General features: G+C 57.1%; 2 protein-coding genes across 5 annotated transcripts; one reads left to right on the top strand and one right to left on the bottom strand.

Annotated features, from left to right (window-relative positions):
- The first annotated feature begins 549 nt into the window (after nt 1-549).
- Nucleotides 550-4,761, top strand: CDC20 (cell division cycle 20). 3 transcript variants are annotated; one of them, XM_057545933.1, is made up of 11 exons: nt 550-750; nt 973-1,161; nt 1,274-1,422; nt 1,510-1,606; nt 1,789-1,917; nt 2,018-2,214; nt 2,335-2,429; nt 2,579-2,807; nt 2,964-3,089; nt 4,017-4,134; nt 4,506-4,761. In XM_057545933.1, exons 2-11 carry the CDS (start codon nt 981-983, stop codon nt 4,682-4,684), a joined length of 1,500 nt encoding a protein of 499 aa, XP_057401916.1. In that variant the 5' UTR covers nt 550-750; nt 973-980; the 3' UTR covers nt 4,685-4,761. The 3 variants fall into 3 exon arrangements, with proteins under 3 accessions (XP_057401916.1, XP_057401908.1, XP_057401912.1); XM_057545925.1 differs by having other exon boundaries at nt 551-785; nt 952-1,161; XM_057545929.1 differs by having other exon boundaries at nt 551-785.
- Nucleotides 4,744-9,867, bottom strand: ELOVL1 (ELOVL fatty acid elongase 1). 2 transcript variants are annotated; one of them, XM_007164621.3, is made up of 9 exons: nt 9,674-9,813; nt 8,840-8,930; nt 7,069-7,128; nt 6,691-6,881; nt 6,433-6,513; nt 6,253-6,309; nt 6,058-6,163; nt 5,838-5,974; nt 4,744-5,661 (listed from the first exon to the last, which is right to left on the bottom strand). In XM_007164621.3, the coding sequence occupies exons 3-9, from the start codon at nt 7,112-7,114 to the stop codon at nt 5,440-5,442; spliced, it is 840 nt and encodes a 279-aa protein (XP_007164683.2). In that variant the 5' UTR covers nt 7,115-7,128; nt 8,840-8,930; nt 9,674-9,813; the 3' UTR covers nt 4,744-5,439. The 2 variants fall into 2 exon arrangements, with proteins under 2 accessions (XP_007164683.2, XP_007164682.2); XM_007164620.3 differs by lacking the exon at nt 8,840-8,930 and having other exon boundaries at nt 9,674-9,867.
- Between the last annotated feature and the right edge of the window lie 621 nt (nt 9,868-10,488).

Here is a 10,488-nt window from a genome sequence, read left to right on the forward strand (position 1 = left end):
GAGCCCCTGTTTCCCTCACAGGGCAGTCCAATCTTATCTCCCAGATAGGCAGATCCGAATTCTGAATCCTGATCTTTTTTCTTGACCATAAGGAATTCACCCCTCTTTCAGCCTCATTTTCCTTGTTTGTAAAACAACAACAAACAAAACAGTTTTTAAAAACAAACAAATGAACTACTTCCTTCCTAGCAGTGTTTCCGCAGGCACTAAGCTAACAGTGGACGCTCCAGCCTTCTTTCTGCTTCTAAGCTGCTCAATCAACTCCTGCCCCCGCCTCCCCGCACGCGGGCCGGCTGGCGGGCCACTGCCTGTAACCTTCTCTAAACAGGCTCAAGTGCTTTAGGTCATTACGCCGAGTCCTGCACTTTGTATCATAAACACGATCCACAAGCAGAGTTAAGCGTGAAGGGCGGGTGCGGGGAGGCTGAGGAATGAATGAAAGCGACCTGGGAATGCACGCAGCTCAGGCCCCGCCCCCAGACGCGACGCGCCCCGCCCAGCCCCGCCCAGCCCCGCCCAGCCCCGCTTTCCGACACCTGGTGGCACAGGACCTGCCTTTGCCTCTCTCCCACCCTTCAAATCCCGCTCCACTGCTGGACTCCCGTGAGATCTGCGACTTGCCCCGGAAGACCCGCCCCCTGTGCCGTGGAGGCCAATGGGCAAGGGCGACGGTTGCGCCAGTTGGGTTTTGAAGGAGCCAATGAGTGCTTGGAGCGGAGAGTTTAAGAAGCGTAAATCCGCACCGCTAAGGTCGGTCTGGAATCCGAGCCTGCTTTGAGCTGACGGTGAGAGGCGGGTGGGCCGAGCGAACCGGGGTGAGGCCGTGGCCGCGGGTGCTGGGCTGGGAGGGGCTGCGGTCGGGGGTGCCGGGCTGGGAGGGGCTGCGGCCAGGGTGGCCCTGTGTGGTCGGCCGTCCCAGAGCACGGTCGCCTTTCTTCCTCCGGGGCTCAGCGGGCAGCCCTCTCCCTCCAGACACTCCCATGGCCCAGTTCGTGTTCGAGAGTGACCTGCACTCGCTGCTGCAGCTGGATACACCCATCCCCAATGCACCCCCTGCGCGCTGGCAGCGCAAGGCGAAGGAAGCCGCGGGGCCGGCCCCCTCGCCTATGCGGGCAGCCAACCGATCCCACAGCGCCGGCAGGACCCCGGGCCGAACTCCCGGTCAGTGGGGTGCGGCGGGACGCGGGCAGGGAGGGAAGGGCTGAGAACAGCCTTCACGACTGCTCCCATGGGAGCCTGTTGTGACAGTCTGGCTTCCCTCTCCCTGCCCCAGGCAAATCCAGCTCCAAGATTCAGACCACTCCCAGCAAACCTGGCGGTGACCGCTATATCCCCCATCGCAGTGCTTCCCAGATGGAGGTCGCTAGCTTCCTCCTGAGCAAGGAGAACCAGCCCGAAGACAGTCAGACGCCCACCAAGAAGGTATGTGTCCCAGGGGGGCTTAAGGCAGGAAACCGATCCGTATAGTCTGGATGATACCACCACCTCACCACCACCCTTATGTGCCAGGAACATCAGAAAGCATGGGCTTTGAACCTGAACGGTTTTGATGTGGAGGAAGCCAAGATCCTTAGGCTCAGTGGAAAACCACAAAATGCCCCAGAGGGTAAGACCTGAAGTTTTCAGCTCTTGGAGGGAGGTGTCATTCCATCCCCAGGGCTTGGGATAGATGAGATGGCTCTTCCTACCTAAGACTGAGGGGAGGGAAGGTGCTTATCTGGCCTTCCTGGTTAGGGGCAGGGGGAGGTGTCAATTCTCCCAGTGTCTAGACCCACTCCGTTGCCACAGGTTACCAGAACAGACTGAAAGTACTCTATAGCCAGAAGGCCACGCCCAGCTCCAGCAGGAAGACCTGCCGTTACATTCCTTCTCTGCCAGACCGGATCCTGGACGCCCCTGAAATCCGGAATGACTACTGTAAGTGCAGCCTTCTCCCTGTTCGGTGGATGGAGAAAAAGGGAGAGAAAGGGACCAGGCAAACTAGAAAGCTCATGCTCTTCCCTTCCCCCTCTGGCAGACCTGAACCTTGTGGATTGGAGCTCTGGGAATGTACTGGCTGTGGCTTTGGACAACAGTGTGTACTTGTGGAGTGCTAGCTCTGGTGACATCCTGCAGCTGCTGCAATTGGAGCAGCCTGGGGACTATATATCTTCTGTGGCCTGGATCAAAGAGGGCAACTACCTGGCTGTGGGCACCAGCAGTGCTGAGGTGCAGGTGAGACTTGTCCCTGTGCTGCAGCTCTATTGTTCCCCCAGAACAAGACCCCCAGGGGTCTTGCCCAGCAGGAGGATGTTAATGCCAAGTCCTGATCTTCATGGTCTTCTCTCTCTGTAGTTATGGGATGTGCAACAGCAGAAACGGCTTCGAAACATGACCAGTCATTCTGCCCGAGTGGGCTCCCTCTGTTGGAATAGCTATATCCTGTCCAGGTTAGTGGTTTTTGCTAGTCTGTTACAAAATCAGTCTATGATTTTGGCCCCCTCTCCCCGGATTGTACACCTCTGAACTGAAGCAGCTCTGGCCTGCTGGTGGCGTTTGGCACTGCTACAGGACCTGATTCCCTTCTCCCCTCCTGCAGTGGCTCACGCTCTGGCCACATCCACCACCATGATGTTCGGGTAGCAGAACACCATGTGGCCACATTGAGTGGCCACAGCCAGGAAGTGTGTGGGCTGCGCTGGGCCCCAGATGGACGACATTTAGCCAGTGGCGGCAACGATAACTTGGTCAACGTGTGGCCTAGTGCTCCTGGAGAAGGTGGCTGGGTTCCTCTGCAGACATTCACCCAGCATCAAGGGGCTGTCAAGGTGAGAGTGGGGCTGGGCTGGGCTGGGCTTCTGCAGACTCTCACTCAGAACCTCTGGGGACATGGGATGGTGGCATTGGACTGGGTTAATCTGTGAGCCCTATAGGTCTGTGTCTAGCTCTAGTACCTGCTGACCCCAACTTTTTATCCCACCTAGGCTGTAGCTTGGTGTCCCTGGCAGCCCAATGTCCTGGCAACTGGAGGGGGCACAAGTGATCGACACATTCGTATCTGGAACGTCTGCTCTGGGGCCTGTCTGAGTGCTGTGGATGCCCATTCCCAGGTAGTCTTCCTTATTCCAGCCTCTCACTCCCAGATGCGTTCTTAATTCTATATAGCCTTCCTGGGCAACCACGTCCCCTCCAGTGGCTTCACTGATGCTATACCCTGATGGTTTCCAAACTTCTAACTCAGCTCTCACTCATGAGCTCCAGACCCACATTTCCAACAGTCCACAGAGAGCTTGTCTCTAACCCCATGTGCTGTAGGTGGCACCACCCTAATATGTCCCAAATTAAACTTGTCACTTCCCCTTGCCTCCCTGAAATGTGTTCCTCCTCATCCTATGTTGTTGTGAGGGACACCACTCAGAAATCTGAAAAACCTAGAATCTTTCATCCTCCCCACCTAGTCACCAAGACGTCTCAGTTTTACCTCAGAATATCATTTACACATGTCCCCTCCCCTTGGCCTCATCCTTCTCCCCAGTGGAGGCTCACAGCACTGGTCTTTTCATATCTCTTCCAGTCTGTCCTCTGCACTGGTCTGGGTGGTCTGTTTCTGTCCTCTTTAAACCCTGCAAGGGCTCCCTATCACCTACAGTATATAATCCACATGCTTTAGAATGATATTTGAGGCCCTTGCTGGTGTGTCTCCCTGCAAGCACTGCAGCTTCCTCTCTTGCCAGCCCCCTGCCCAGCACATGCAGCCTTCATTCTAACCTTGGGCTCAGGTTCAAATTCTGGCTCTGCCTCCTACTAACTTAACTTGCATGTGATCTTAGGCAACTCGCTGAACCTCCTCCTGCTTGATTCCTGATCTGTAAAGTGAATAACAGTTATAACTCTCAAAAGGCTTTTGTAAGGACTACAGTCATTCAAGTCTGAGTCCGTAGCACCTGGTAGGGTGGCTAACACCACGGTGGACTTGGTTCTGATTTGAGTAGTGTTGGCCCTACGTACGTCATGCCCATGCCACTCCCTCTCCACAGGTGTGCTCCATCCTCTGGTCTCCCCACTACAAGGAGCTCATCTCAGGCCATGGCTTTGCCCAGAACCAGCTGGTTATTTGGAAGTACCCAACCATGGCCAAGGTGGCTGAGCTGAAAGGTAGGTGCTAAGTGACAGAAGCCAGAAACAAAAGGGCACGTATTGTATGACTATTTATATGAAATGTCCAGAAGAGGCAAATGCAGAGGGAGAAAGCAGATTAATGGTTGCTAGAGGCTGAGGGGAGAGGGTAATGAGGAGTTACTTTCTTTATGGAGTGATGGAAAAATTCTGGAATTATTGTTGTGATGGTTGCACAACTCTGTGAATATACTAGGAACCAATGAACTGTACACTTTAAAAGGATGAACTTTATAGTGTGTGAATTGTTAATTACCTCAGACTGTTATAAACAAGCTCTCAAAATTGGAAGGCTATAGGTATCTACCTTCATTTGTACTGCTCTCACTTTTTCCCTCCTCATGCCCCAGGTCACACAGCCCGGGTCCTTAGTCTGACCATGAGCCCGGATGGGGCTACAGTGGCATCAGCAGCAGCAGATGAGACCCTGCGGCTGTGGCGCTGCTTTGAGTTGGACCCTGCCCGGCGGCGGGAGCGGGAGAAGGCCAGTGCAGCCAAAAGCAGCCTCATCCACCAAGGCATCCGTTAAGGACCAACTAATCTCAGTTTTTTGTGCTTTTTTTTTTTTTTTTTTTACTTTTCTAATAAAGTCACGTCTCCCTCTTCTCCTGGCATGACCTCTGTCCCAGCAGCCTTCCCAGGGGCTCCTCTCTACTGTGATCAGAGAGCTAGAAACATCCATCCTGTGGGCACCTTGACCATCCCTCCTGTTTGCAGACAGGCTGGCAGGCTTTGTACCCACCTCCTCCATTCACACATGTACACACACAGCCTCAGCGGTTTCCTCTGTCACTTTTAATGAAGACATAAGGAGTGAGCAGCCTCCACAGGCTGTATTCCCAGGCCCCCACCACCCTGACCTTTGGCCAAGAAGCTCCTACTTCAGTGTGGGGTGGAGAAGGAGGGAGCCTGGGTCCACAGTGACAGATTATTGCTGACCTCTTCAGTGTGAGGAAAAAGGCCACAAGACCCTGGTGGGGGCCAGCCCTGAGTGCTCCTCTCCCACGTGTAAGGCAGGGAGGGGGAAATAAGTGTCCAGCCCTTTCAGCCCCTGGCTCTGGAATGGCAGAGGGCAACGAGGCCATGTCCCTGGGGCTGGCCAGGAGAAGAGGAATGGAAGCAGTGGTCCCTGTGTACCAGCTGTGGGGAGCAGAGGGCCTGTACCCTGCTCAGTCCTGACCACATAAGCCCTGGTCACAGGTGTAGCTGGGGAGGACAATGACAGATGCTGCCAGAGGTGCAGTCCTGAGGCACTTAGGTGGGCGCCTAGCTAGGCCATGTTTCTCAGTTAGCCTTGACTTTGGCAGTACCTGGAACTCCGTTTTGCTGAAGTACACGGGGCAGCCGCTTGCCTTTGGTGTAAGACTGATACCAGAAATTGGAGAAGAGCAAGAAGAAGATGGTGCCATACATCCAGATGAGGTGGATGATGATCGGATACTGGTAGTTACAGCTGGGCATGAAGTAGTACTGGGAGATGTGCAGCGAGACCAGGACAAACTGGATCTAGGACAGAAAGGCAAGGGTCAAAGGGCACAGTGAGAGGACTGGAGGGAAAGGGGGTAGAGAAACAGAATGCCGAGCAGGGAGGGCTGGGGTCAAAGGTGAAGTAAGCTGGCTAAAGGTAGGATCCAGACCAGAATGTTGGGGGGACGGTTGTAGGTCAGGCTCAGGCCCCTCACCAGCTGGACAGCTGTCATGTGCTTTTTCCACCAAAGGTAGGGCTGAGCCACAGGGCCAAGGGCAGACAATCCATAGTACAGGTACATGACGACGTGCACAGAGGAGTTGATCATGGCGTGGAAAGAGCCCATTCCTCCTGTGCATGGACAATCAGGACCTGAGTTGGGCCTCTGGTCCCCAGTGCCCGTCCCTCCTCCCCCAGTGGTCTTCACCACTCACCTGGGGCAAATTTTATCCCCCACCACCAGCTCCAGGGAAGCACTGAGTGGTGGAAGACATGTAGGAAGGTCACCTGTCCATCTTTCTTCCGGAGAATAAAGATCACCTGAGAGAAGAGTGGGGTAAGGGGTTTCAGAGGCAGGGCCTCTCACTCCTTTCTCCCCACAAGTTCTCGAATCTCATGTAACTACTCACCGTGTCCATCAGCTCAATGAACTTGGAAAACAGGAAGAGCCAGGCCACCCGAACCATCTGTAAGAAGTCAGGGCAGCCTTAGGACCGCCAAGAGCCTCTAAACTGGCTCATGAGCACAGGGCACGTCCAAACTGCTCCTATCCCCAGGTTGCTAAGGACCTGGCCTCCGTCCCCACTTACCCTCAGTGCCTCCGGGTTGCTGGAAAAGTCCACTGGGTCGCAGCGCCAGGTGTAGGTACTCAGCCAGCCAGACATCAGGAACTATGAAGGGGTGTGGATTAGACCGCCAGACTTCCCTCCCTCCCCCAAATCTCTTCTGTTCTCTAGACGGAGAAATAGAGCTGAGCCCCTCTGGAAAGGAGATGCCATGCTCTGGCCCTAGGGCCTGCCCCTTATCCTGCCGGCAGGAATTAAAGCCTAGGCATCCTGGGGGCCCACCTCATAGACGATGTAGAGGGAAAATGCCACCAGTGAGAAGTTGTAGACAACCATGAAGCTGCGGAGCTGGAAGGGCTTCCGATTGGCCATGACGCGAGGCCCAAGTGAAAGAACGAAGTACACGTAGGTCAGGAGGATAGAGGTCATTAGCAGGGGGGACCCCATCAGAGGGTAGCCCTGGATCCGGGGATCTGTGAATAAGGGTCAAAGGAGTCAGGAAGGGTCACAGAGTCCAAAGGGTCCCCACCAGGTGTGCAGACATGAGGTCAGGTCACAAAGGGTCAAGGGATTTGAAGGGACTCTCCACCATTAGGAGACAGCCCTAGATCCAGGGATCCCAGGGTGGGAGGGAGAAAGGGTTGGAGGACAGCATCTCACCTGCATGCTTCATCATCTCCTGGTACAAGTTCACAACAGCCTCCATCCTGGCTAAGGACTCTGGCGAGGTACGGAGGATGGGTGTCAGACAGGGCCGACTGTGCTCCCCCCACCCCCCAATTCCACCCCTGACCCACAGACAGGACACAGATCAGACGGGACAACCCCAGCAGCTCACTGCAGAAAGGACAGAGCAGTGAGAGGAAGGAATTGCTGGGGACTAGGGTGAGGAGGAGGCCACTCGGGGTGGGGGGCGGGGTCTGCTTCCCACATACCCTGCCTGCCTGGGAAGGGCTCCTCCGCCCTTCCTCTCCACACCTTCCTCGCCCCTCCTCACGCTCTGCTCCTCTCCAGAGATTTTCACTTCCTGACCTCCCCTCCCTTCTTCCACAAGAGGACTCTCAATGTCTGGTCTCTTTCCAGAGAGTCTTCCCTCCTACCAACAGGGAACTCATCTCCAGACGAACTTCCTCTCCCTTCCTCGCCAGTCCCTCACCTCCCCAGCCCTGGGGTCTTCCTTCTCTCCAGGGATCCCCCCCTTCAACTTCTCCTGCCCCATTTCAGGATGCACATCTCGAGGGATGGTCCCTCCTGTCCTCTCCCCTGCTGAGTCACCCCCTCAGGCTCTCCTCTGCCCTCCTTGGCTCTCACCTCCAGCCTCTCCTCTCGTCTCCTGCGCTCTCCTCTCACCCTCCCTCTCCAGGAGCCTGGCTCTTTGAGACTCCTGCCCTGGCAGCTCCACCTGTCTGACTAGATCTGGCAGCAGCCCCGCCCTCTGCCCACCCCGCTGTACTGCACATGGGGTGGAGGGTGGGTCCAGGCCACAGGTCAGTACCTGGGGGACCCACCAGGATTGAGAAAGCCAAGTAAAGCCCAGGACTCACCACCCACCCACCCCAGACCAGTCAGATGAGCTAAGCTTCTAGGTTTTGGCTAGAAACCTCCCAGGACGCCAGCCCCAGGCCTAGCCTTGGCCCAAAGAGAACTGCTGAAAACCCACACCCAGCATCCCCTCCTAAATTAGCCATAGATTCTCAGTTTGTCCTACTTCAGAATGGGTACTATCACCCTTCTCTCCCAGGGAGGGGCAGGGAGTGGCATGTGAGGAGGTGGGGAGTGGGGGAGGTCTCAGGAATCTTGCCCTCCCTCAAGGAGGGGGTCGTAATGGGCTAGGCCCTCTTCCCCTCAGAGCCTGAAGGCATGTCGGGGGAGGGCTCACAGGGACACAAAAGCCTTGGCCCAGGCGGAGGACAGCCTGGGACTCCAGGCAGTCCTGGAGGAGCAAGACGTTCCCCGAACAGCCAGGACAGCAGATGCTCTGCGAGCTGCCTGCACTCTGGTCGGCCAGGCTCTCTCTACCCAGAGAAGCACCTGTGCAGGTACTAAGTGAAGAACACACCTTCTGACACAGCTACGGAGGCTGCACACGCGCCCCTCACACACACATGTCACAGACGCTCCCCCAACTTCCATGACGACCCACAACTGCTCCACCAAGGTCAGGCTCCAAGTCCTCCCATATACACAGCCCCTGTCACAGCTCCCCGCCACCAACGACAACTCGCCAGTGGCTATAGCACACACGTGCACGCAGAGCCCACCTGGCTCCTGCAGGCTGCAAGTGCCCTCCTCTGACACTCTGACCACCCGGACAAGTCTTCATGGACTTTGACATGCATGGTCTCTAACACTCAGGCCTGCTCCTAACTACGTTCACACTGGCAAACACACCCAAACACTCACACACACTCCTTCACAGGACCCGCATTACCATGTGCAAGTGCTTGTGCTCAAACGCAGGTTTCCTCACACGTCTGAGTCTCAGATGAACGCGGTCACATACAAAAACTCACACAGCCCACCTGCAGGTGAACGAACCCAACATCACCCACACTGTGTGCAGACATATACCTGTCCTGGGTCAGGCACACCCACAGCTCTCTTTTCACGGATGGCAGTCACCATTCTTCATTGATTCATTCATTCATTCATTCATTCACAATCAGACTTTTGTTGGCTGCTTATTCTGGGGTAGTGCCTACCCAGAGGCACGTGCTCTAACACACAGTTCCTCCCCAACCCATGTGAGCTTGCCAGCTTGTTATCTCCCAGGCTCTCTCAGCCACCATCCCCAAGTTCACCTCCCCCCAGCCTACACACGCATGCACCCTGGAGGTCAGGGGTGGCTCGAGGCTTCTGGAAGGACCTCTCCCCAAGTTTGAGCAGAATCTGGGTGTGTCCCCAGTGGGGGAACTCAGTCTGGTCCTTCCTTCCTTTCAGATGGATGGAAGGGAAAGGCAGACAGGCAAAGGAAGGGGGCGGTGGCGGTGCACAAGGGCGCCAAGGGGAGGAAGGCGTAAGGGGGGAGAGGGGCAAGAGAAGGAGGTGGTAGAGGAAGGCCCACGTTCAAGCAAATGGGGGCCCGGCGGGAGGGAGGCTGCTGGGGAGGCCCAGCCCCGGAGAGCTGGGACCTCCCACCCACCCTCCCCAGGAACGGCCTCGCCCACAGCCTGGGCAGGGCAGGGCAGGGCAGGGCAGGCCGGGCGGCCCAGCGGGTCAAGGGCCTGGGCACGTGGCAAGCCCGCCGTGGGAGGTCCCGACTCACCAGTGGGGGCCAGGCGGGCAGTCGTGGAGGGCTCGGAAGGAGCAGGGCCGGAGAGGTGTCCCCAGGGCCAGGCTGCCTGCCACTTCCTCATCTACTGGGCCGACTTTCTGTCACCAGAGGGGGACGGGGCGGGCCTGGTGGGGGGCGCCCGCTGATTGGGCCGCGGGCTGAGGCAGGAGGGGCCGACCAGCCCCGTCTCCGCTGGGCCCGCGGGGTGGGGGCGGGGGCGGGGGCGGGCCGCCGGGCCCTGGGCAGGAAGCACGCCCAGCCCGTGCTCCCCACCCCTTCCCGCCGCATCGCCTCCCGTCTCGGTCAGCTCGCGCAGCCTGGCCCCGGCCCGCCCCAGTTGCACCCTGCGCCTTCCTGACGTTCGGCCCGCGCATGGCCTCATTCTGGGCTCTCAGGGGGTTTATCCACCAACAAGACCAACACAGCTTCTTTCGTGGCCGGTCCACCCGGCCTGGGACCCTGGGAAAAGTTCCAGGGTCAGCCCTCCCCGCAAAGAGCTCCCTCTCTAGATGGTGGGACCGGAGGGGTGGGCTGCAGGCAGCCTGTATGTGTGCGGAGAGCGGACTCGGGGCAGCGGGGAGGTCTCAGCCCGAGGGAGAGGCTGCGCGGGGAAGCCTTCCCTACCAGACCAAAAACTTGGATGAGCCTAGCGTTAGGAGTTGCTGAGAGGATTGTGTGGACTGGAGGTGGGAGAATACAATAGCCTGGGGCAGCAACAGTTAGTGAATCGCTGGCTACACTGGCCTTCAAGGTAGTGAAAGGAAAAAAAGGGAAGTGAAGCCGGCTGTGGCTGAATGTAGCAGGTC

Source organism: Balaenoptera acutorostrata, chromosome 1 (assembly GCF_949987535.1).
Source record: "Balaenoptera acutorostrata chromosome 1, mBalAcu1.1, whole genome shotgun sequence".
NCBI lineage: Eukaryota > Metazoa > Chordata > Mammalia > Artiodactyla > Balaenopteridae > Balaenoptera > Balaenoptera acutorostrata.